Genomic DNA, 22861 nt, shown 5'->3' with positions numbered 1-22861 from the left:
ACGGTCAAAAAATCATCAAACGTTCCGTTGAAAAAAAAAAAAAAAAAGTAGAAAAGTGTAATTGTAGAATATAACAGTAATACTGTTCAATCAATCAATGTTTTGACCAAATGTATTAGTGTAATAATAACTATGATATTTGCTAACACGTTGAATATTGTACAGTGTTTTTAAAGCCACACCCTGAAATGTATGAGAATGACAACAAAATAGTAACTCAAGCGGAGTAACTGAAGGAATTTATTTTTCTTGTTTGTTTATGATTTGGTGAAGACAGTCTCATTCAGGAAGAAGTTTCATTGTGATGAAGGGCAGAAAACCTCATGAGCTCTCTTGAGGGTAAGGACAAAATACATGGGATCCAACTGAGATTTAAACAGTTTTTAAAGAGATTTAAAGATATTTTAGTCAGGAATTGATCAAAAAGGGCTGTGCTAGTAGTTTTTACAGTCAAAAGTGTGGTGTGTCAAGGGGTAGGCCTACGTTTTGCACACTGTGGGCTAAATGTAGAATGATGTCACATGTCACCTGTGCACAGACACGCAAGACACTGACCTCATGGTGACACAAGGACTTACAGAAACAAACTAATACAGACAAACTTAGATAAAAGAACATTTATTCATGTTTTTTAAGGAGTTTTGATAGCTTACTACATCAGTAGTAGAATTCAATTCAACCATCAATCTCTCAGGTACACAGCATGGCCAATGCCTTCATCATGAAACATGTCATTAAAACCCACAAATCCTAATCACTGAATCTAGTCCAAAAACTGAAGCGGTGTAAAATCTTGTGTATCATCCCCCAGAACTTTCTTGAGAAAAGGGACAACCTTAAAGAGATTGATGTGGAAATCTCGGGCGGGATCTTCAGAATCCACCATCCGGGTAGGCTGACCTTGGCACATATCCTTGGTGCCCCAACTGACAAGTCCGACCTATAAGTAATGAATGAGGTGTCATCAGTACTCATACAGATTAAAGATTACATAGAGCAAAGTTGAGGAGTCCTATGCCAAAGGCTTATATCCCTAGATAAATGTGGAATACTAAACATAAAACAACAAAAATAGTCTTGAAATTTACATAGCAAATAACTTTCTGTGTAGATCCTAAGACAAACTATTTGTAAAGGGTCTCCAGAGGAAATCCAGTAATAGGGTAGCTTAAAGGTAGATATGTACAGCAGTGGCATCGGTACGTATACAGCATAAGCAAAAATGGTAAGCAAGACCTAACCTGGATTGCACGATGCTGATGGACCTTATAGACACCACCACCGGAGTCACCTTTGTGCACCCCCCGCCCCCAACACACACACAAACAAAATGAAGTTGTAAGTTAGAGGCTGACAATAGCATAGATACCCTGAGAAAACCATTACATACAATTACAATCTCAAAAGCTTAAAAGTGAATTAATCATAAAGTGGATCTATCACATAATTGACTGCTAAACATACCTTTGCAGGCAGCATGATTTCTTTCATGAACACTGCCACCAGTACACAGGAAATTATCAGTCACAACAACCTCTGGCTTTTCTGTTGTTACACCCGCTGCATCAAGAGCAAATTTGATACAATGGTCCCTCTACACAAGACAGAAATAGAGGGATTGAGTGTGTGAGACAGAGTGTGTATTAGTGTGGGTGTGGAGCATAGGGTGGGGTGGAGTTACATTCAGACTGGGATTAATTTACTTTTATAATCCCTGTCACTGCACAATAAGTGGCTTTAAACTAACTCACAACAAAGAAGGTAAAACAGCTGAGTACAAGTGGAAGGGTCTAAGAGTCAGACATCGTTACGTACTCACCTGACTACCAAGTTTAACAAAGGCATCTTTCTGTTTAATTCGTTTATTTCTATCTTCCCGATCGTCTGTCAAGAAATGGACTCTTTCAAAAACACTTTTCAACAAGAGCTCTTCTGCAAGGAGAGAAATACATAAGGGTGTACATCAGTTTCAATCTGCAAACTAATTCACTGTTGGTAATTGGTACTCATGCTTTATTGTTTTTAGCTGTTAATCGCAGCAACACTAGTCCTTTTTGTGTTCATGTGACTGTGTATGTCTTGATGATAATGTAATTTCACCTTGTTGCTTGCAGGTGATGTCATCGCCCACCAGATGTAGTGCTCCATTTGTTTCCTTGGTGCAAGGGATGCAAATGGGTCTGAGTAAGACAGACAAGCAGGAATAAGTGTAGGAATTAACTTCAGCAAAAATGGCAAAAATGCTGTAGATAATTGTAGTTAGAGGTTAGAGAGGCAGGTTGGTAGGCAGAAGGTCACTGGTTCAAATTTCGGGCCAGGCACTAAAAAGTGGAAACTGAACTGGCAACTGGAGACTTGCCAGGTCTCAGATCCCAGGTACAATCTCCTGCTATTGCGCCCTTTAACCCCAAAACTCAAGTAGTGCTGTGGCTAATCCTGAGCTCCTCTTAAATGTATGTGTTTTTTTGGGGGGAAATTTCCTTTGTACCAAATTGGATGAGTAAAGTTGTACTGTATTGTAAAATTGTAAATGGGGTGGTAATAGGGAGCATTTGAAAATATTCTAATAATTTCTATCTGATTTCTAGATGACAATTATATCTAGATGATGTTGTCAAACCTAAATACTAGAGGTGTGCTTGATTTTGCTGCTTGAACTTTCTTGGTGCACTGAAACCAATGGAATTATCCCCTAGTTGCCCACCTGTATATTGTATTCATGTGTATTCCTGTCTGTTTATCATACTGCATATCTCACCTTGCCTTAATAGAGAAGTCAACTTGGTCAGCATGTTTCAGTTTGATAAGAGCTACATCGAAATCATAGAACTCTTGTACCCCCTCATTCTGTTTGGCCTTGATGTTATAATCCGGGTGTAGTATAATATCCTCTATCTTTGTGCCTGCTGATCCTGTGACACAAAACGATGAAAGAAGATTGGTTTGCTTACAATGTCTCACAAGTTTACCAGATTTTTGTTATGGTACTTATCGTAATAAGTTATGGTATTTGACATTAACACAACATAATGGTGTTCTCTTATCTTATTAGTGTTGCATCTTATCTTATTAGCTGAAAACTGATTGTCTAAAAACAATTTGAGTTGTAAAACATTCAGTGTGGTTGGGATATTCTTGGAGCGGTATCTAGAGGTACCTTTAGACTTTTGATCATTGATTTGAAGCTGGACGTTACTTGGTGTGTCATCAAATTCAAAGCAGTGAGCAGCAGTCAAGATGAATCTGGCAGTGACCAAAGTCCCAAGGCAATGAGACACCCCTGTACTACGCTAAGAAGACAGGACAGGTCTTCAATATAGACCATCAATATGGTACATATTGTTAAATTAGTAGCAACAAAATGAAATATCCAATGCTTGGACATCCAAAATGTCTGTTATGACTTTGTAATGAGTTGATTGACACAGTATACATGTTTGATCAAATCAAATCAAAATGTGAATAAAAGAAAACCAGATAATCAAGCATATTCATGTTTTATTAAAAAAAGGGGGTGTTGAAATAATTACCGTGAGAGTAATCTTTACCAGCCAGGGGAATCTTTCCATTATGGTGGATCTGGTGTCATCATCGTAGCTTCTGTGGAGCCCACAGTGACCCACGACCTTTGATTCATCTGCATAGATGAGAGAGGTTAAAACAGCATGTCTTCAGGTCTCAGACGAGGTTACTCATCATGTGAGCATGGTCATTGACCACCTCCGCTACAAAGTTAAACCTCTTTTGACCTCGTCCTCCATGGGAAGACCCATCCAAGTCACGGCACCAGTATGACCGGAGTGGGATTCCAACCAGCAAAATCGCCAAAGCCAAAGCCTTAACTTAATCTTGCCACCCCAATCTTGAGGTCTCAGGCAAGGTTACTCATCATGAGCAATCTCCGCTACAAATGCTCAGCACTCTACACACACTCATGCTTAGAGGGCAAAGACACAAAAACATGAAGACACATGCAATATCAACCAATTGTACTGACTTAGGGCAATAAAGGCTAAATTCAATCATACCACATTGCGTTTCCACTACTGTACAACTGCACGCTACTACCCTCCAGTACGATGGCTTTTTTTTGGAAAGAAATGGCTTTGTGTCAATATCCAATGAAAATATCCTCTATGGGTCAATCTGTTTGTGCACAGGGATGTGATCCAAAGCAATGTGGTGGACATACAGTAATGTAGTTGACGCTGATAAGGCGTGGGTGGATGCCCCACCAGCCACTGTCTCTCACTTCATTGACACTTCAGACACAAAGCTCACAGAACCAATTGGGCATGGAGTCAAATGACTTACCAATTATTTGATCAAAGGTCCTTTCCAATTTTTCAAGAGTCTCTACTTTGAAGTAGTGCTTTTCTCCATTATTCCTTTTTGTCGCAAGTGAATTGATGTCATCTTCAAAGATGTCATTTCCAACCCCAAAAAAGTAGATATCTAAAAACATGAGCGGTTGCCCATTAAACATGACTGTACGTTAGGCATTTCATTCAGGATTCTAAATGTACAAATAAACTCTGCACATACTTGATAACATTAGTGATAGCGGGCTGTATATATTGGATCTTAGGACTGTTCAGTGCCACATATCAGTGTATTGTAGCCTATTGTATTGTACTAAAGTGTCCTGATAGTTATTGCAGTGCAAAGTGTTGGGTGCTCAGACCACTGTTATCTCATCTAGAATAAATGGTCTAATTGCCTTGAATACACATTGTACAGACAGTTTTAGTGTCGGCCTACTTGCCTTACTGAGCCAGAAAACTAATTTGATCTCACCAAGATACTCATCCCTTTTCTTCTCATCACCCATGTAGACAACGTCCTTGATTCTGGCCACTGTGTTCTCAGGGCTACCACCCATGTTGTAACCACCTACAGGAAATAGGAGTCAAAGGATTACTAAACCGTCCAAAGCCGAACAAAGACTAATTTTTACAACAAACGGAAACACGTGAATACAAAGAAACTAGAATTACCATCTGTGAAAAAGATAAGGACGTGGCGGAAATCCTCAAAGTTTTTATGTCTTTGCTTTAGGATTTGCATTCGTTCCAGGATGGTGTTGAATGCAAGGTTGATATCTGTCCCAACATCGTCTCTGTCTACAACACAAAATGTGACTTTATCGAACATTGTGTACATTTGTATTGAATAATGAAACTCAGGCTTGTACCTATACTTTGTGTTTGTGACCAAGTCTAAAGAAATGTGGTTTACAGTAATGTGGTCAGTGTGTCTAAAAAATGTATGAGGCTGGTTCTTATCAATTTAAATAAGCTCACCAGTATATGTAAATTTGTCCAAGAGTTCCAAGACCTTTTCCAAGACAGGCTTAGCGTCTAGTATGCTGACAACCTCGATTATCTCAGAGGAAAAAAACAGTATTTCATAATTGGGGTTTACTGGAAAAGAGGCAATCTGTGAAAAGATGTGTAAAACAAGATACAGTTTAGATCTGTGTCAAAGAGTGTGACAGAAACACAGTGGTGACTGGTCAGTTTCTCAGTAGTGTGTCATTCCAAAGAATTGAAAACTGAGTATAAAATTGTTTTGTCTATTTCTTACATTGACAGTGTCAATACAGTCGCATTGCAAAAGCAGTGATATTAATGGACATTATTAACAGCAGTAGTAATTTACAAATTACTACCTACCCCAAAGTAAAGATCATGACATTATACAAAGTGAAAGTAACATTCTTCTACATATAGTGGAGGTGATTTGGAATCACGCTCTTGTCATGAGGTAGCCATGCCTCAGACGTGTATTCTCATGTGTCACCCTTGGACCTTGAGGATGTCCTCTTGGCCTAATGGCCTAAGACACGTGTCAGACAGAGGTTCCTCATCACATTGGTTCCGTGACCTGGATGGTTCTTCCCGTAGATGGTAAGGTCAAAGGGGGCTGAATGTAATGGAGGTGATTTAGAATCACGCTCTTGTGATGAGGTAGCCCTGCCTGAGATGTACAGTATACTCAAGTGTCGCCCTCAGACCTTTAGGATGTTCCCCAGGCCTGATTTGTTCCCCCACTGGGGTTTTTCTTTGGCTTTCTTTTTGGGGGTTGGTGTTAGTTCATATTGTTTGTATTTATTATTTATATTGTTTGCATTATTGTTGTTGTAACGCACTTTGAGACAACTGTCTTTGTATAAAGCGCCTTACAACAATGATTGATTGACTGATTGTTGGTAGACGCTTCAGTCTTCCATGTATTAGACCTGGGTTCCAACCCCGCCCATCACATATACTGCTTTGCTTCAATTCCAGGACCGAATAAGTTAAGGAGTCCTTCTCTGTTACTTCAGTTAGACAGCAACCACATACTGTACATTGTATGTTTCTATGACTTACCTTGTTGATAAGTTGCTTGACAGCTTTTCTTGCATGGTCAAACTCTTTCCTCTCAATGCTGTCAGAGACGTCCATAGCAATGTAGATGTTGAGTAATCCATCCTCTTGAATGAAAATTTTCTTTCCTTCTTGAGTGTCATCTGAAAAGCACCAGCTAGAGTTCTCAGTTTGCACACGACTGGGAGAACAATTGTTATACAACTAAAACCAATGGAGAAATTAAAAATAATCTATGGTTATGTAGACTTACTGGTGGATTCTAAAGACGATAGGCTCTGTCTGATAGCAGTGCCGAAGGCCTCTGTGATCTCCAATACAGTGTCGTATGTGTGTTTGTCTGCAACATTAACAGAAAACACACTTTAATGCAATTCATTATATAACCAGGTTAGTCTCATTGAGATAAACATCTCCTTTCCAAGAGAGATCCCCTTTCTCATTATCCATGTTTATTTTTTATTTTTTATAAAACCATGATATTCGTTGCATGATGTCAATTTCAATCTTTCGGTATCTGCACAGCAGATATAGCCTTCACTTTGTAGTGGTGTTTCGAACGGTGTTTGGGTTTGGGGTGTCTGAAGGACCTTACAGTAACAATTAGGCTCTGCTCCACTCCATTGGCCATCGGCTTGACAAATTCGCTCCTGCGACCCCACCAAATTTAATCTGCCATTACAGCGGTAAGTGACTTTTTCATCGATGCCAAAAAGATTCCCTGTCCTAATAGCTCCTGCTGGAACCCCAGGATCAGAACAGCGATCTCCTGCTGTAAGAAAAAGGTGGGAGAAAGTCAGAGGAAAATGTACATGGAGGGAGAGTTAATGGACAAACACACATTATGTAGAAGGTATTGTGTAGTAGTCTCTCCCAATGATATTAGTTGCATAACCTTATTGTTTGCTTCTCAAATTACCATAAAGTAAAGCCCAGTAGAACAAATTCTAATTCACACTTAGCCAAACTGAGCTGAGCCAAGCTGAGCTGCACTGGTCTGGTCACGCATTCATCATAGTTAGAAACAGGGCTGGAGAGGGAAATGTGAAAACATCTGAGCCAGCATAGTACAACTCAGGGTGGCCCAGTAGTATAGTGTCCCTTAGAGATGAAAAGAGGGATAGAGACGGATAAAGGCAGTGTAGTCTGTTGTATATTCTACTGGCAGATGAAGTAATTGCGAGCGTTTTACCCCAATTACATTTACAATTTTAGACGAATACTAGCCGGTTGTATAGCGAAACGTTACATATGTCACTCACAATCACGGCTGCATATAGGTGTACTTCCACTCCACTTCGCATTCGTCTGGCAGACACGGGAGGCTGAGCCACGCAGTGCGTATCCAGAATAACAATGATATGTGGTCACATTACTGACAAAGTATGTCTCTTGAGGAGGCTGAACGTATCCGTTCCCTAACACGTTGGGGTCAGGGCATTCCATCACTACAAGAAAAAAGAAGATGGATATGGAATGCAAAATGTTACTTGTTTTGTGTGTTAAATTATGTTTTTAGATCGTCATGGGGCGAATTGTAGGCCCAACTCACGTTTGCACTTCGCAGGATATCGTTTTCTTGGAGGAGGATTCCAGTTTCCATTTCTCTGGCATTTGCGTATCATTTCGGGATAGGGATAGTATCCTTCTGCACAGTGGTAGACCAGCATACTGCCAGGCACAAGGTCCTTGGTCAGTGTGTAATTGCCTCCTTCAATATCCATATGCTCCGTGGTGCACGGGACTAGAGTCAGAGCACCCAGAACACCGACCCCTATGAGGATAGGATGGTGATAATTATACATTGTTTTAGAGGGACTACACTGGCTGATTTCGCCTTGATGTTCCTTCTCATTTTTAAAAACGTCTAAAACTGAGCACGAGATTTGTTTCTAGGTGGTGTAGTTTTACCTCCCATCCAAAGCCCAACCTTCTAATTTGTCAGGGAAAGGAGAGGCGAGGGGCTATAATTGAAATATGACGACTACCGATGCTACATTCGAATTGAAAGGAGAGGGGCTATAATTGAAATATGACGACTACCGATGCTATATTCGACCGTTTTCAACAAGTTATTTTTTCGCTAAAGTTTCTCTTTAACTGCAACGTGGGTAGTGTTGAGGTTTAGAATCAGCCAATTTGAATCTATGCGGTTGATTATTGGTCATTGTAATATGGTTGGGCAAGGTTGGGAATTTGGCCAGGGTACTGGGGTTAACAAATACCCCTCCTGTTGCAGCAAGTGCTGATTGAATCTCGTCAGAATATATGGTTTATAATTGTCAGTCGGAAATTTTCTAATTCACCGCAAAGCTATATGAAATTTTCTGGAAGGAAAATAAGAAAATTCATGTTATCAAACTAAAACCAAGGTTGCCCCACTTCTTATTATGAAAGAGTATTAAAGAGGATCTATTTACACACATGACAATTTGTTATGTCATACATAAAGTTTCACATATAAAAAATACCAAAACATAATGGGGTCATGAGAACATTTATTTTAAGCATGTTCTCATGACCCCTCCTATGCTGTATCATACAAGATCCTTTTACTTAAAGAAATGTGGGTAAAAGATTAAAAATTAACAAATGGTAACAATAGACTGAAGTTGTATTGCAAAGCCTATATCAAATAAAGGAACTTACCCATATAGATAGGACATAAAACCAGCGCTGCAAACCATGTCGAGCTAACAAAAAAACCCATGTTGAATTTACAGGATGTTAAACCCTAACCCTGACCCTAAAGTGAGAGGATTCTACTAATGGATGCACATTTATACAAAGGGGGCAGGCATTTCCAGGAAAAGGACATGGCTATGATCACACTGTCACTGTTTAACCTCAAGTCAAATAAAAGAGTTGAATGACTTACTCAATGACAAACATCAAACAAAAAACAATTTCTACTAATTTGACATAGGCCTGCTCATATTTATGGGTTTAATACGCTGGAGCGCGTCTCACAAATAGAATTGTTGACCTATCAGTCTCATTAGGCTATGTCAGCATGATTTCCACAGGTGAATAACTAATTGTTGGAACATCTTATTTCACTGTTATGTGGTCTATTCATCTGTTCAAATAAGCAACAAACCTAGCTTAGGCATTGCACTAGATTTGGATGTGTGCCCTTACATGTTTCAAAATAACCTCAAATATCAGCATAGATATCTAAGACACAGACCACATTTTAGGTTGATAAAGTATTGGTCACAATTTCAGCTAGCAGTATCATGTAAAGCAATAGTTTTTACCAACACATCAAGTACAATAAACTTGTTTGTATGATCAAGCTATGAGAGGGTATAATTGTGTAACATCCGGCAAGGGAACTCCCTTAACTGTAACACCATGTTTTCATCAGTATTCCACACAGACATCATGAGATCAGCATGCCAGATCAGCTCAGGGTCACTCTAAAGGTTCATTTGGCAAGAAAGAGAATTTAAAGGAGTTCCCCTTTATAGGTAAACAAAAGGCCATGTCCAGTAAATTGACAAGGCTTTTGTGTAACTAAGATAGAACACTCACACAGATAGGCTCACCCTTTCCAAAAACTCAAAACAGCTTCAACCAATCATTATTGATTTGGTTATGAATTGCATTGTATACAGTGGTTTTTGCTCAAGCAACGTTGTTAGGGTAACTCACCCAGTCATCACCATATATGTGTAAAGACTGTAGATCAAGGCAGAGGACTGAATCGCACTACTCGGGACAAAAGCTTAATCCAAAAGAATAATCCTTTAATTCCAGAAAAAGAGTTTGGTACACAGGTAGACAATATGTAGAGAGGCAGATAACGGGTAGGTAAGGCAGGGTATGGTACACGGGTAGTCAGTCAAACAGGAGGCGGATAATCCAACAGGGAAAAGGTAGGAGACAACTCGGAAACAAACTAACAAAGATCAAAAACCAGGAAGACAAGGAATCACTATGAAAATCGCTGGGAGGTTTTGACCCTAAGGCACAAAGACGAACTGGCAACGAGACGGGGGAAACACACAGAGTAAATACACTGGGAATGATGATGATGAACAGGTGAACCCAATCAGATCGGGGTAGACGATCACACAGCCGGGAAACACACAAGGGCAGGTAGTGAATTACTGGAACGAGAGATAAGGTAAGAGACACACAAATAAACAAGGAACAATAAATGAATAACATGAAACAAAGACAAACAAACTAACGAACAAGACGTGACGTAACAATATATCTGGGACCGAGTGTACTGTATATAGTTTTCATACTATCATGATTCATACCGGACCAAATCATACTGTGCAAGCTGACTCACCTGCTACACTCATCCCCTTTGACAACCTCCTCCCAGAGATCTGTCCGGTCACAGCACCAATGCAATTACTGGATTCAAACCCAAGTTTTCAGCACGCCAACCTAATGTCTTACTGAGACTAGCTGGGTCAACATGATAGTTAAGTTTAAACTAACTCACTTCAGTTTAAATATCTCAGGCTCACTCATTACAAGGTTGTGATTCCAAAACACCACCGCTACACTATCATGACATTAGAGTGTGGAGCTGTGCACCAAATAGCAGGGGAATAGTAGTTTTATATATATTTTTATTTCACCGGTAAATCGACTGTGAACATATTCTAATTTGCAGCAACGACCTGCAGGGGAGAATGAACCAATTGAAAGCTGGGGCTTATTAGGTGGCCATGATACTACAAGGGCCAGATTGACCTTCAATTCTCGTTCGACCTTACCCTTTCCCACTTTCCTCCAACTCATAAGGCGGGGCAATCAGCTCAACCTCGTCTTCACCAGATCCTCCCATACCTCCAACCTTACTGTTACCACTCTTCCAGTTTCTGATCATCATTTTGTATCCTTCTCCCTTCCCCTCAAATCCACCCCCTCCCAGTCAGACTCTACCCACACTGTATCCACTCGTTGCAACCTGCGTACCCTCTCCTTCACCTCTCTCTCTTCCTCTGTCTTATCCTCCCTACCCTCTGTTGAAACCTTCTCCCTTCTATCTGCTGATGCAGCCTCCTCCACCCTCCTGTCCTCAACCTTTGACTCTCTCTGTCCACTGACCACGAGGCCAGCACAATCTTCTCCTTGGCTGTCTGAAACCCTGCAAGCTTGCAGAATAGGGCTCCGGGCAGCTGAGAGGAAATGAGAGTAAAACCGGCCTCCCTGATGACCTAAAACCATATCTTTCTCTCCTCCTCAACTACATCTCCTCTGCATCAGCTGCTAAAGCTTCTTACTACCATTCCCAAATTCAATCCTCTGCCTCTGACCCAAGGAAACTGTTCTCCACATTTTCCTCACTCCTCAAGTAGATTCTTCCTCTACAACATCCGAAGGATATATCCATTCCTCACGAGAGAAGCAGCACAACTCTTGGTCCAAGTACTTGTGATTTCCCGCCTTGACTACTTGGCTGGGCTCCCCGCCTCCTGTCGTGGAAATCTATTACTTATCAATAAAGAGAGTACTGACAAATTACTCCAAACTTCTATAAGGTTTATTTTAATGCTGCAGCAGAGAGCACAGTTAAACCACGCTAAGTAAGCATGCTCCAAGTGACCCGCCGAACATCAGTGGCAAGCCTTATGGTAAATTTCTGTAGGAAATAAAGATTCCTAATTCCACAAAGGAAAGGTAGAGAGAGAATTAAGACCAGGAAGGCCAGTGATTGATTTGTGAGGGGAGAGTAGTGGAGATGTTTTTACAGGTTACAGGAGGGAGCAAAGGTTAGAGAAAACAGATGACCAAGGCATGGGAAAGCAGGATATAGTCAACAGAAAAGAGAAGCAGATATAAATCTAACCAGTTGTGAACATTCCAAATGGACAGGACAAACAAGCTGAGAGCAGAAGATGGAAACAAGACACACTTTTTCTGTGAGAAAACAGCATGAGGGAGACAGGGAAACCCTAATAAACAAGCACTGGTAGGTGTAGATGAGGCCAACCGTGTCAGACCCTAGAATAACAGTGATAAATCTAATGAGCTCATCACCAATATGTAGTAACACGAAAACTGTCTTTACAAATAGGAGGGGAAACCAGGCCGTGAAGAGATGTAGGATACTAATGATATTGGTGGATATAAGTGATTTGCATATGAGGCAGGTAACCTATTTGAAACTATAAAGCGGTTGACTGAAAGAACAACGTGGTTGCCTTTGCAAATGTGAACGACTTTTATTACTTGTGAATAAAAGTCTCTGGATAAACCATCAGCTCTAGTCTCTGGCATTTTATTTCAAAGTATTTTTTTACTTGAAATTCCACCACAGCCTCTTTAATAGTTAGTTCTGCTCATACAGAGATACAACAGGATATGCATAACAGGTCAGATGGCTCCTAGCACCACACGGCCCTTAACGCCAGTAGTTTATTTGTTTAAGTAAGTGAATCATCTATCCATCAGTCATCATAAGATAAAGTAATCAATGCTAGGACCAGGGGCTATTGGCAGTCACAATGCTAGAAGAAGGATTTTTTTTATTAATAGGAGAGAAACTTATACAGGGGGGTAGTGGGGGTGAAGGAGGGACCGTTAAAATGTAGCCTAAAATGTAGCCTGAAGAGATGGATCTTCAATATACGGCGGAAGATTGGTAGTGACTCTGCAGTCATAACAGCAGTGGGAAGCTCGTTCCACCAACTGGGCGTTATGATCTAACGTATCTGGTTGGATACTATATTGTTTTGGTTGGACAGTCTCAAAATATTAATTAAGGAGACCTTGAGTGCTTACTGGTGTCGGACAGTAAGAACTTCAAAGACCATCTTTTGCACATGACTCTTGCATTCAGCACGCCTCCGCATATAATGGAAAATTACAGCAGTTCAACAGTTCAGTGAAAATATCAGTACAGTATTCTAACTTAACCTTTCCTAGAATCTATTAGGTACTAATCATCTAACATTAATTTTTCTATCACACTCCACCATCAGACCTCTGCAGCTCATCCATAATGCTGCTGCCCGTCTGGTGTTCAATCTCCCCAAATTCTCCCATGTCACACCCCTCCTCCGCACCCTTCACTGGCTCCCGGTAGCAGCTCGCATCAGATTCAAGACCCCTGGTGCTCGCCTACCGGGTGGTAAAGGGAACAGCCCCTCCCTACTTGCAAGCAATGGTCAGCCCCTAAACACCTGCCCGATCACTCCGCCTGGCACCGCCGCCTCTATCAGGATGCAGCTGTCTTGGGGCCCAGGTGGTGGAACGAGCTCCCCACTGCTGTCAGGACTGCAGAGTCACTACCTATCCTCCGCCGTAGACAGAAGACCCATTTCTTCAGGCTACATCTTGACTGTCCCTCCTAAAGACCTCTTCATCACCACAATTAAAAATAAATAAAAAAATAAAAAAATAAAAAAATATATAAATCCAGCATTGTGACTGCCAATGGCACCTGGTCCGAGCATAGATTTTTGCTTATGATGACTGATGTACAGATGATTTGTATAGCAGCTCTACAACATCAATCAGCATCAACAATACAGTGTAATACGTATAAAAAGTAAACATAAATATAAGCACTAAAAGTAATGACAGTAAATAACAGTAATAACAGTAATACAGTCAAATAAAAATATACAGAATAGACAGAATTATGGTAGCAGCAGTAGGTAGTAAGTAAAGTGTAGTAAAGTGTAAAGTGTATAGTGCAAGAGCGCAGTGTCAGTCAAGTGCAATTTCACTGAGCAGAGGGGGGTTGTAGGTATAGTTTAAGTGTTCCCGAAATAATTGGCTATTTCATTCGGTGAATTGTGTTCTGTTGGTAGCCTTATTTGAAATTCGCCGTTCGAGATGCCAACAGCAGTACAATTAAAACCTCATTATGCCACTGATGCGATGTCATATGATGGTAGTTTAATATGCTCTTTTTATATCAAAGATTAACGACAGTAGGCTATTGCCTAATTGGCCAAAGACGAGTCACGAAACATAAATGATCTTCACCTAAGACAAAATCACTGAGTGTGTTATAGCCAAATTCCTACAAAACAATGACAGTCTACCTGACCTACTGGCAATGACTTCCGCGCAATAGTTTCAGGAAACCTGTTTTGGTCAGCCCCTCTGCGCGCCATTATTCGAATATAGGAGCGCGCTGTGTGACGCTGAAGCACATTCTGGGTACATATAGGCTATTTCAGAGGTGAGTTTTACATCTAAATGATTTAATTTAATTTAATTTAATTTAATTTAATTTAATTTAATCTAATCTAATCTAATCTTAAAGTGCAGGCTCTGCCGCTCAAGCCTGCGCATTGTGCTTATATTCGCTTAGCCTACACCTGTAGCCTAGAAATAGGCTCGTGTACGGCAAAAATAAAAAAATAAAACATTTGTTAATCAGAAAATTACACTGGCACCTACCCTATTTGCGGGTGTGTGTAGAGATCCACTGAAGTGCTGCGCTATCAGTTCAATTGCGACTATAACATTCTAACAGACTCGATGCATCTATCCGAGAAGTGTACTTTATCTGAAATCATGACAGATTAAAGAGAGCAGAAAATTGCAAAATAAAACTTAAAACTAAAGTAATTTGTTGTTACTCAGAGCAGGTGAATGATCCGTTATGATGATCTCTTTGTCGTAAATACGTTGTCGTGTTCCGCGCATATAGAGTGAATGAGTCATACTCTATCATCAACGTGGTGTGAGCCCGGTATACTGGCAGTGACAGCCATATTCTCAAGGTAAGGACTCAAAGTAGGCTAAGGTTATCTTGTTTATAAATAAATCAACTAGAATTTTTCTTCAGAAGCACAAGTACTTCAAGTACTGTGTGTGTCAATGTCAATCTATCAGAAGGATGACATTTCTGATTATGGACACAACGTATCACTCGTCATTATTTGTTCGAGTGCTGATGGTATTGATTGTATTGTATCATTTGCAATTAATTTCATAGGGTAATGGAAAAAATTGACTTAAGTCAAGAGTCACTCACGTTGCTAGATTGTATCGGCTGATGTTTTGTTACTTTCAAATGCAAGATAAGCCTAATAGCCTACGTCTACTTTACAGTGTGGAATACATCTGCCCGTGATTTGTATTGGCCTGTGTTGTACTCTGTATATCGAAGGCTCATATATTAGCTGAAAGTTTGGTATTTAAAACCTAGTTTCTCTTTAGTGAAATAGCCGTTTAACAGGATGTTCAAGTCCACGTGGCGCCAAATATCGCCCTTTCAACATCGTGTTCATTCATAGGATGTGGAAATGACTCAGCTACCAACCAGAAGTTAGGTTATAAAATGATGGGTAGATATTTCCCTCTGTGGTGGTGTGTGGTAGTTACAGAAGCGTATTTCATGTCAAATGTCATAGGATGAATAATGTCCCACTTTCGTGTACACTACTTATACAGACATTTGAGGATTAAAAACAACTGCAGTTATCAATAATTTTCGTTGATCAGAGTCTTGAAAACAGGCAAGGACACTAGCTTCTCTGACTTTCTTTTGAAGCTTGTTCCAGGATGAAAATATTTTCCCTGTCTCAGTTTTAGCCTTAAGAACAGATAATGACAGCAGTGACTGGGAGCGAAGACTACATGAGTACCTGATCTGGTCAATACGGAACAGAGATATAAAGGGAGTTGCCGTAACAATGTTTTGTACAGTACACAATGGTGTACCAGTGCTTTAACCTCCTGGTGGAGGGAGAGGTCCATTGCACCATGGCATACAGTTCACAGTGATGAGTGAGTGGTCTAGCATTGGTTATACATCTTAAAGCACCATGATACACTGTGTCAAGAGCTGTAAGGGTACTTGCTGAGGCCTGCATATAAACACTATCACCATCATCCAACAGAGATAAAAAACAAAAACAAAAAAAGTTATTTGAACAAGATCCTTTCAAACTGACGTTGAAAAACGATCGATGTGCTGTTTAAAATGTAGCTTTTCATCTAACAAAATCCCAAGGTACTTATAGGAAAGGACCATATCCATTTGCTAGCCTTGTAGAGGTAACATTTGCAAATGACTCCATCTGTCTGCTTTCAGAGAAGTGTAAACCATGAATTGAGTTTTCCTCCCATTAAGCACAAGTTTCAGTTCAAAAAGTTGTCTCTGAACAGCATCAAAAGCCAACTGTAAATCCTGAAAAGCCTTCTCAGTATTAGATGCGCTAGAATCAATAATTGTGTCATCAGCATACAGATGGAGATTTGCAGTCTTCCCTATATCATTTATTTACAGTGTAAAAAGGACCAGACCCTAGTTTAGTGTTTACGACCGGAGTGTATTAAAATTGAAATTTTTTCGATTGAAATGTATAATATAGTAGCAGTAGCAGGCAGACAAGCATGTGAGTACTGAGAATGCTTATTTATTGGATGGGTTAGATATCAAACAATAGGGTTGAACACAAGCCAGACTTTATTTAGGTATGGCTAAGACTTTATTTAAAAGAGTGACATGTTGACTTCATGGAGTCTTCTCTGTCCACATTTGTGTGCACACAGAGGCTCAAGAGCATCAGGATGACGACCAGGAAAACTGCCCCTGTGGACCGGTGAGTTTGCTCATATTTGGTTTGTTTTTTTACCTGAGGCCAATGAATGAGTAGTGAAGCTCTTGCATATCTTTTCATCTACTCATTCACAAGCTGTTATTAACTAACTGAAACACCCTAACGGCAGTGGAGGTTCTACAACAGTAAGTGGTCCATGAGAGTCTGTGGTCTACTGGTTTTGCTCTGTATCTCAGTGTTCTGGAACTCCGGTCACTTCCAAGAGGTTGTTACAGTATGTGGGATGTGACCTCATCTCTCCCCCAACAGAGGCTGTGCTGTGGCCTTCATCATCTTCATCCTGGGACTAGGAACTCTGTTGCCTTGGAATTTCTTCATTACGGCCACTGAGGTACCAGTACTCTTTCCTCAAGTATCACAGACTCTAGTTTTTATTCTCAATTTGGTAAGACAGCTTAAACATGAACGAACCTTCATTCATTCATTCAGTTAAGATCAGGGGGATTCTCAAAAGTGGAGTTTGGAGATGGCCCAAAGTGACAATTAACAATTTAGCTGACCAATTGACCTTGTTGAACACTATTCATTCAGGCAAATTTAAATTTAAGATAAATGTACATTTGCTGTATGTTGATGTAAAGAGATGGAGCGATGTGTAGCTAACTTTTATTGTCACATTGCTTTTCTCTTAAGTATTTCAAAGACCGCCTCAACATGACCACACCAAGTAGTGGCACAGTTGCCAAAGACTACAGCTTCAACAGCTGGATGACCCTTCTATCCCAGCTGCCCCTGCTACTCTTCACCTTGCTCAACTCTATCCTCTATCAACAGTAAGCCTGGTTTGTGAGAATACAGTAAACCAAATCAAATTTAGATGTAACAGAAATATTCTGACAAACGGTTGTGTGCTATATACCTATCAAGGCACAGATATTGATGGTAAATTATACATTTTGTGACCACCATCAGCCTGCTCTGCTGACGGTATCTGTGAGTGATCTGTTTATTGTATTGCCCACAATACAATAAACAATTAGAGGTTCTGTATACTGGTCTAACCCTATTTTCCTGTGTTGATGTGCAGTATCAGAGAGAAGGTACGAATTGCTGTCAGTCTCGCCTCCATCTTCTTCCTCTTCACGCTCACAGCCATTGTGGTAAAGGTCCCAATGGAGGCTGACAGCTTCTTCTCTGTTACCATGGCAACCATTTGGTTCATCAACAGTGAGTTCCCATCTGATTTCCTTCATCTTCATGCACACACACGCACACGCACACACACACAATCTGCTTGGGAGACAACATTATGCAATTTATCATAGAATCAATCAATTATTTTGACTGTCTGTTGAAAATGTGCTTCTTTGATTCAAACTGTTTCTCCCTTTAGCCTTTGGAGCGGTCCTGCAGGGCAGTCTGTTTGGTATGGTAGGGCTGCTCCCCCAGAAATACAGCACGTTGTTCATGAGTGGTCAAGGACTGGCAGGGATCTTCTCTGCCCTGGCTATGCTGCTCTCTATCTCCAGTGAGTACTGACCTGGCTAACCTACAACTTACCAACAGACATTATGCTTGACATCTTCTCAGCATCACCTGCCTTGACATGGTTCTGCTGTAAAGTTATCTTTAATTCTATTACCTCTCTCTCTCTCTCTCATAGGTAATGCAGACAAGGACACTGCTGCCCTTGGGTACTTCATCACACCCTGTGTGGCATCGCTGCTCACTCTGATTTGCTACTTCCTACTGCCTCACCTGGTGAGTGTCTGTCAGTAGGATGTTAGGAGGAACACTCTCCTCCTATGACCATATCTTTAGATATTAGAGTCACTGGCAATCAACAAGAAAGTTTTTTTTTTTTTTGTTGACAACTGTAGCAGTGCTTTGGTTATCGCAAAGCAACGTCGCTCATAAGATTATGTGTTGCGTTCTAGGAGTTTGCCCAGTTTTACTTTGAGAAAACGCAGCACGATAACCTGGAGATCACAAATGAGCTCATGATAAGTGCAGGTGGGTTTACAGAATGTTGTCCTGTTCTACCACTAACCACATACACCTACAGTTGGAGCTGTCATTTTATCTCAGTATCACAATCATTTGTGTCAAAGATATTTTCCACAATACTCAGTACAATAATAATAATACGTTTACAAGCATTTTATTCAACACCTCCGAAGTGCTTGACTGAATTGTGCACTTTTTTATCATGATCTAATCAGGGCAGTGTCTAACTGAATGTATTGTTTTTTCCTCTGAAAGAAAAAGGGACTTTGTGCAATGGTGACCTTATTGGCTACAACCATAGCCTTGTGAAAGGTGGCATAGTGATGGCTAATAGTGACCCTGTGGCCACTAGAAAAGAAAATGGCCTATTCGTCAAGGAACACACTGACACCCAGACCCGGTTATCTGTAGTGGCAGTCTTTAAAAAGGTGACTTGACTCAGATGTACACAATCCACTGTTTTCATTAGTGCTAAGCTGTTTTTTTCTGAATACAAGATAAAGTTATATATATAAAATGATATAAAATTAATTGCCTTAATGTATTTATAACTTACATTACTGTTACTGTTTACCTTAACACATTTTTGTTTGTCACACATGTACAGATTTGGGTGATGGCCCTTTGTGTGACATTTGTGCTCATGGTCACACTATCAGTTTTCCCTGTGGTCACAGTCAAGGTGAAGACAGTGTTTAAAGGAAACACAGACTGGGGTGAGTCACAACTTAATGCTAACTGCAAACATTCATGGGTATATTACAAGGGCTATAGTGTACATTGTGGGGGATGGTCTTGGGATTGGAGGGCTCCAGTTCTGCTTAAATGACATCTTAAAGCAAATAACTTGATAGACAAGTTGTGTCTCTGAAATGAAATGAATAATGAATCCAACCGGTAGACACAGCTAACACAGACAGAACCTCTCCATGACCTTTGATCTCTGTCTCTCTCAGAGCGATACTTTCTCTGTGTCTGCGTCTTCATCGTCTTCAACGTCATGGACCTGATTGGCCGGAGTGCCACGTCTCTCGTTCAATGGGTGAGACTGACACTTCTACTCTCTGTCCTTCCTTTGAGTAGCAACTTGTAATGTTCAGCGTTACAAACAATTATGACCACCCTTTAAAAAGCAACTCCCAAAAGAGCCTCTCTCATAATGTTTTTTTTTAGGTGTCTAGTAAAACACCTGTTTGTCTTGCTGCCTCTCATCCCACAGCCTCCAAAGGAAAGCCATTGGTTCCCTGCCATCGTGGTGTCCCGTGTGATATTCATCCCCCTCATCATGCTGTGTAACATTGAACGCTCCCACCTGCCAGTCCTCTTCTCCCATGACTCTGCCTTTGTTGCCATCATGACATTATTCGCCCTGTCCAACGGATACTGTATCTGCCTCTGCATGTCCTACGCACCCCAGTGAGTCCCGCTGTTCAAGGCCTCTCTACATCCCCTGCACACAAGTAGTAATAAGTCACTCTGTACAGCTAATTGATAATAGAATGGGGCCCTATCCCACATCCACCACACTGAGTCACATAGGGCCTTCACGTTACTGCTGTTAGGGCCTGGCTCAGACTGCAGTTTAGTCATGTTTTTTTTGTTTTTTTTATCTCACAGAATCTATTCAGATGAGTTCTGAGTAATACATTGTAATATCAGTCGAGGTACTTTGCATTTTCAAATGTGTTCTGCATAACACATTCATTTGAATATCAGTCGAGGTACTTTGCATTTTGTTGCGCTGCAGTCTCTCTTCTCCTCTCCTGCCCTCCTCTGACCGTGACTGTTCTCTTTCCCAGGTTAGTGAGGTCTAAAGACTGTGAGACAGCGGGGGCTCTGATGACCTTCTTCCTAGCCCTGGGCCTCTCTCTGGGGGCTGCCTTCTCCTTCCTCCTGGAAAAGCTGTTGTAGAACTACTGTACCCTCCCCAGGAACATCCTCCAATCACCACTTCAAGGGACCAAAGTCTGAAGTTACTGAAGTCAAATAGATGCACACATATTTATGGATTGATTTTATCAAATTGATTTTGAGGCATTAAGGCACAGTTACAATGATAAAAGTTGCTTGAACGCCTTTCCCCAAAAGTGAATGTATTCTATGTACATTGCCTGTAAGTGCCTTATTTTGAGTTATATTAAGATAAATTGAATGGATATAATTTCCTTAGGCTCATGACTGTAGATCTTAGTATTTATTAAATGAAATGCAAGCTAGCAGCTTTAGCCTAAGTAAGTGGTAATAATTCCTCCATTGTATTTTTATGACATTATTTAATACCATTTTTATGACATTATTTTATACTATATTTTTGCACTATTTTATTGACTATCTTGTTTGAGGGTGGGGGTGGGGGTAGGGGTTTATATGGATGAATTTGGTCATTGTAGGTGTTTTAGAAAATGTTACAGCAATTGTTTTTGGTTTTGATAATAAAGTAAAAAAACAATTAAACTGTAGCTTATTGTTTTAAATGAGGATTTCAAACATCTCGAGATTTAGCGTCCCAGTTTATCATGGTGCTAAGTACTGTACACACACACACATGTGCATGCATGCACACACACATGCACACACACACAAATCCATCCGCACACACACAGGTCATTCACAGATGTGCAATGACTTTCAATATACTGTAAGCTTGTATTATAAGTACGAGTCGCAGTACAGTATGGACCAGGACCAAAACGTCACAGGAACACTCACTCCTGCCTGCATTCATGTGAAAATATATAGATTTATATTACATATTCTATCTCTTTCACTCTTCTCCTCCACTAAGCATGTCAACCCCGTTGTTTTGGTCTGTCAGTAAACCGGCAAGAGCCACTCAGTCCCTCTTCTGGTTGTTTTAAGTTTTACACACACACACACACACACACACACACACACATGCACACACACATACAAATCCACACACGCACACACACACACACACACACACACGCACACACACACACACACACACACACGCACACACAAATCCACACACGCACACACACACACACACACACACACACACACACTGTACAATGGTAATGTCGCCAAATTGAGTCTCATTTATTACAGTGACAGTGACTCATGTTGTCTGTAGCAGGGCTTCTCCCATAGCAGGCTTTGTCCCCTCAGATGTGCCCCCTAGTTCTTCATCCAGATCAGTACCAGTGTCCCAGGTGTCCTCTACTCCTAACTGCCGCCCCTGTTCCTTGAGCAGAGTCTTGCTCCACAGAAGAGCCTCGTCCAGCCCAGCCTGCTCCAGGATCAGGGAGAAACGCTGCTCCACCTCCCTCCTCGCCTGGGCCTGAACCAGGACAGACAGTCTAACGGTCTGAGTACTGTACCTTTTGGGTTATCATCTCTGGTAGAAGTGGTTGCATGAGCTCATACAGTAACCATATACAGTAGAAGGCACCCAACTTAAATGTATAGCGCTTACTGAGCTCAGAAACCATTAAACAATGGCATAATTGCATGGTAATTCAATTCATACATTACATGACATAATGGGTGTATTGTCGCATTTTCCACACTGATAAAAAGACATTGACTGAAGGTTAATACAGGTAGTAAAGGTGTGGTGCTCATACCTGCCAGTGACGCTGAAGCAGAAGTGGCCTGCTGTTGACTCTCTCCGTAATGTCTGCCAACTCAGCTTGATACTCAGCACTCCGCACCCTCATTTCCTTCCTGAATCAAAGGGTTAGGTTCATAGATATAGAACGTGTAGAATGGACAACGATCCCCCAGAAAAGATGGCGGCCGATATACTGTACACACCATGGAATGTTGATTTGAACGGGCATGTCCTTTCTATTCATTCTATTTCTGTATGGTTAGGTTAGGGTTAGGTTGTTAACATTTATCATCCTCTAGATGTTATAACAAGACAAACAAGAGTAAATACTGTAGATGCTATCTGACAACACTTTACCAGAGTATTGTTCAGTTTACCTATGACCCCTATGGTCGTAAAGTAATACCTGC

The 22861-nt window shown here is 40.7% G+C and overlaps 2 protein-coding genes across 4 annotated transcripts; one reads left to right on the top strand and one right to left on the bottom strand.

Moving 5' to 3' along the window:
* Positions 1-641: 641 nt before the first annotated feature.
* LOC310801479 (complement factor B-like) lies at positions 642-15354 on the bottom strand. Its single transcript, XM_083665525.1, has 18 exons — positions 15337-15354; positions 7924-8145; positions 7634-7819; positions 6967-7143; positions 6625-6711; positions 6375-6514; positions 5304-5439; positions 4998-5123; positions 4798-4893; positions 4315-4455; positions 3531-3637; positions 3158-3290; positions 2759-2912; positions 2101-2180; positions 1820-1932; positions 1465-1594; positions 1242-1291; positions 642-940 (listed from the first exon to the last, which is right to left on the bottom strand). The coding sequence occupies exons 2-18, from the start codon at positions 8093-8095 to the stop codon at positions 764-766; spliced, it is 2205 nt and encodes a 734-aa protein (XP_083521651.1). The 5' UTR covers positions 8096-8145; positions 15337-15354; the 3' UTR covers positions 642-763.
* Positions 14462-21211, top strand: LOC310801480 (equilibrative nucleoside transporter 2-like). Of its 3 annotated transcripts, none has more exons than XM_083665527.1 (13): positions 14462-14535; positions 16860-16909; positions 17177-17258; positions 17561-17700; positions 17955-18094; positions 18261-18395; positions 18531-18628; positions 18805-18880; positions 19130-19302; positions 19482-19590; positions 19831-19916; positions 20094-20290; positions 20674-21211. In XM_083665527.1, exons 2-13 carry the CDS (start codon positions 16878-16880, stop codon positions 20783-20785), a joined length of 1380 nt encoding a protein of 459 aa, XP_083521653.1. In that variant the 5' UTR covers positions 14462-14535; positions 16860-16877; the 3' UTR covers positions 20786-21211. The 3 variants fall into 3 exon arrangements, with proteins under 3 accessions (XP_083521653.1, XP_083521654.1, XP_083521652.1); XM_083665528.1 differs by lacking the exon at positions 14462-14535 and adding an exon at positions 15014-15082; XM_083665526.1 differs by lacking the exon at positions 14462-14535 and having other exon boundaries at positions 16752-16909.
* Positions 21212-22861: the final 1650 nt, after the last annotated feature.

This window comes from Argentina silus, assembly GCF_951799395.1.
Source record: "Argentina silus genome assembly, chromosome: 2".
Lineage (NCBI taxonomy): Eukaryota > Metazoa > Chordata > Actinopteri > Argentiniformes > Argentinidae > Argentina > Argentina silus.
The sequence above is the reverse complement of the archived record's forward strand: the minus strand, read 5'-3'. Positions and strand labels throughout refer to the sequence as shown.

Bases quoted from the DNA above. Each gene is read 5' to 3' on its own strand.
- LOC310801479 (XM_083665525.1), bottom strand. From the start codon at position 8,095: ATGGATATTGAAGGAGGCAATTACACACTGACCAAGGACCTTGTGCCT. The intron at 4,894-4,997 runs GTAATTCTAGTT...TATTTCCTGTAG, and splicing joins CCTTATCTTTTTCACAGATG to GTGGTTACAACATGGGTGGT. The intron at 1,595-1,819 runs GTGAGTACGTAA...TGTCTTGTGTAG, and splicing joins TTGTTAAACTTGGTAGTCAG to AGGGACCATTGTATCAAATT.
- LOC310801480 (XM_083665526.1), top strand. From the start codon at position 16,824: ATGGAGTCTTCTCTGTCCACATTTGTGTGCACACAGAGGCTCAAGAGC. The intron at 16,910-17,176 runs GTGAGTTTGCTC...CTCCCCCAACAG, and splicing joins AAAACTGCCCCTGTGGACCG to AGGCTGTGCTGTGGCCTTCA. The intron at 18,629-18,804 runs GTGAGTGTCTGT...GTTGCGTTCTAG, and splicing joins ACTTCCTACTGCCTCACCTG to GAGTTTGCCCAGTTTTACTT.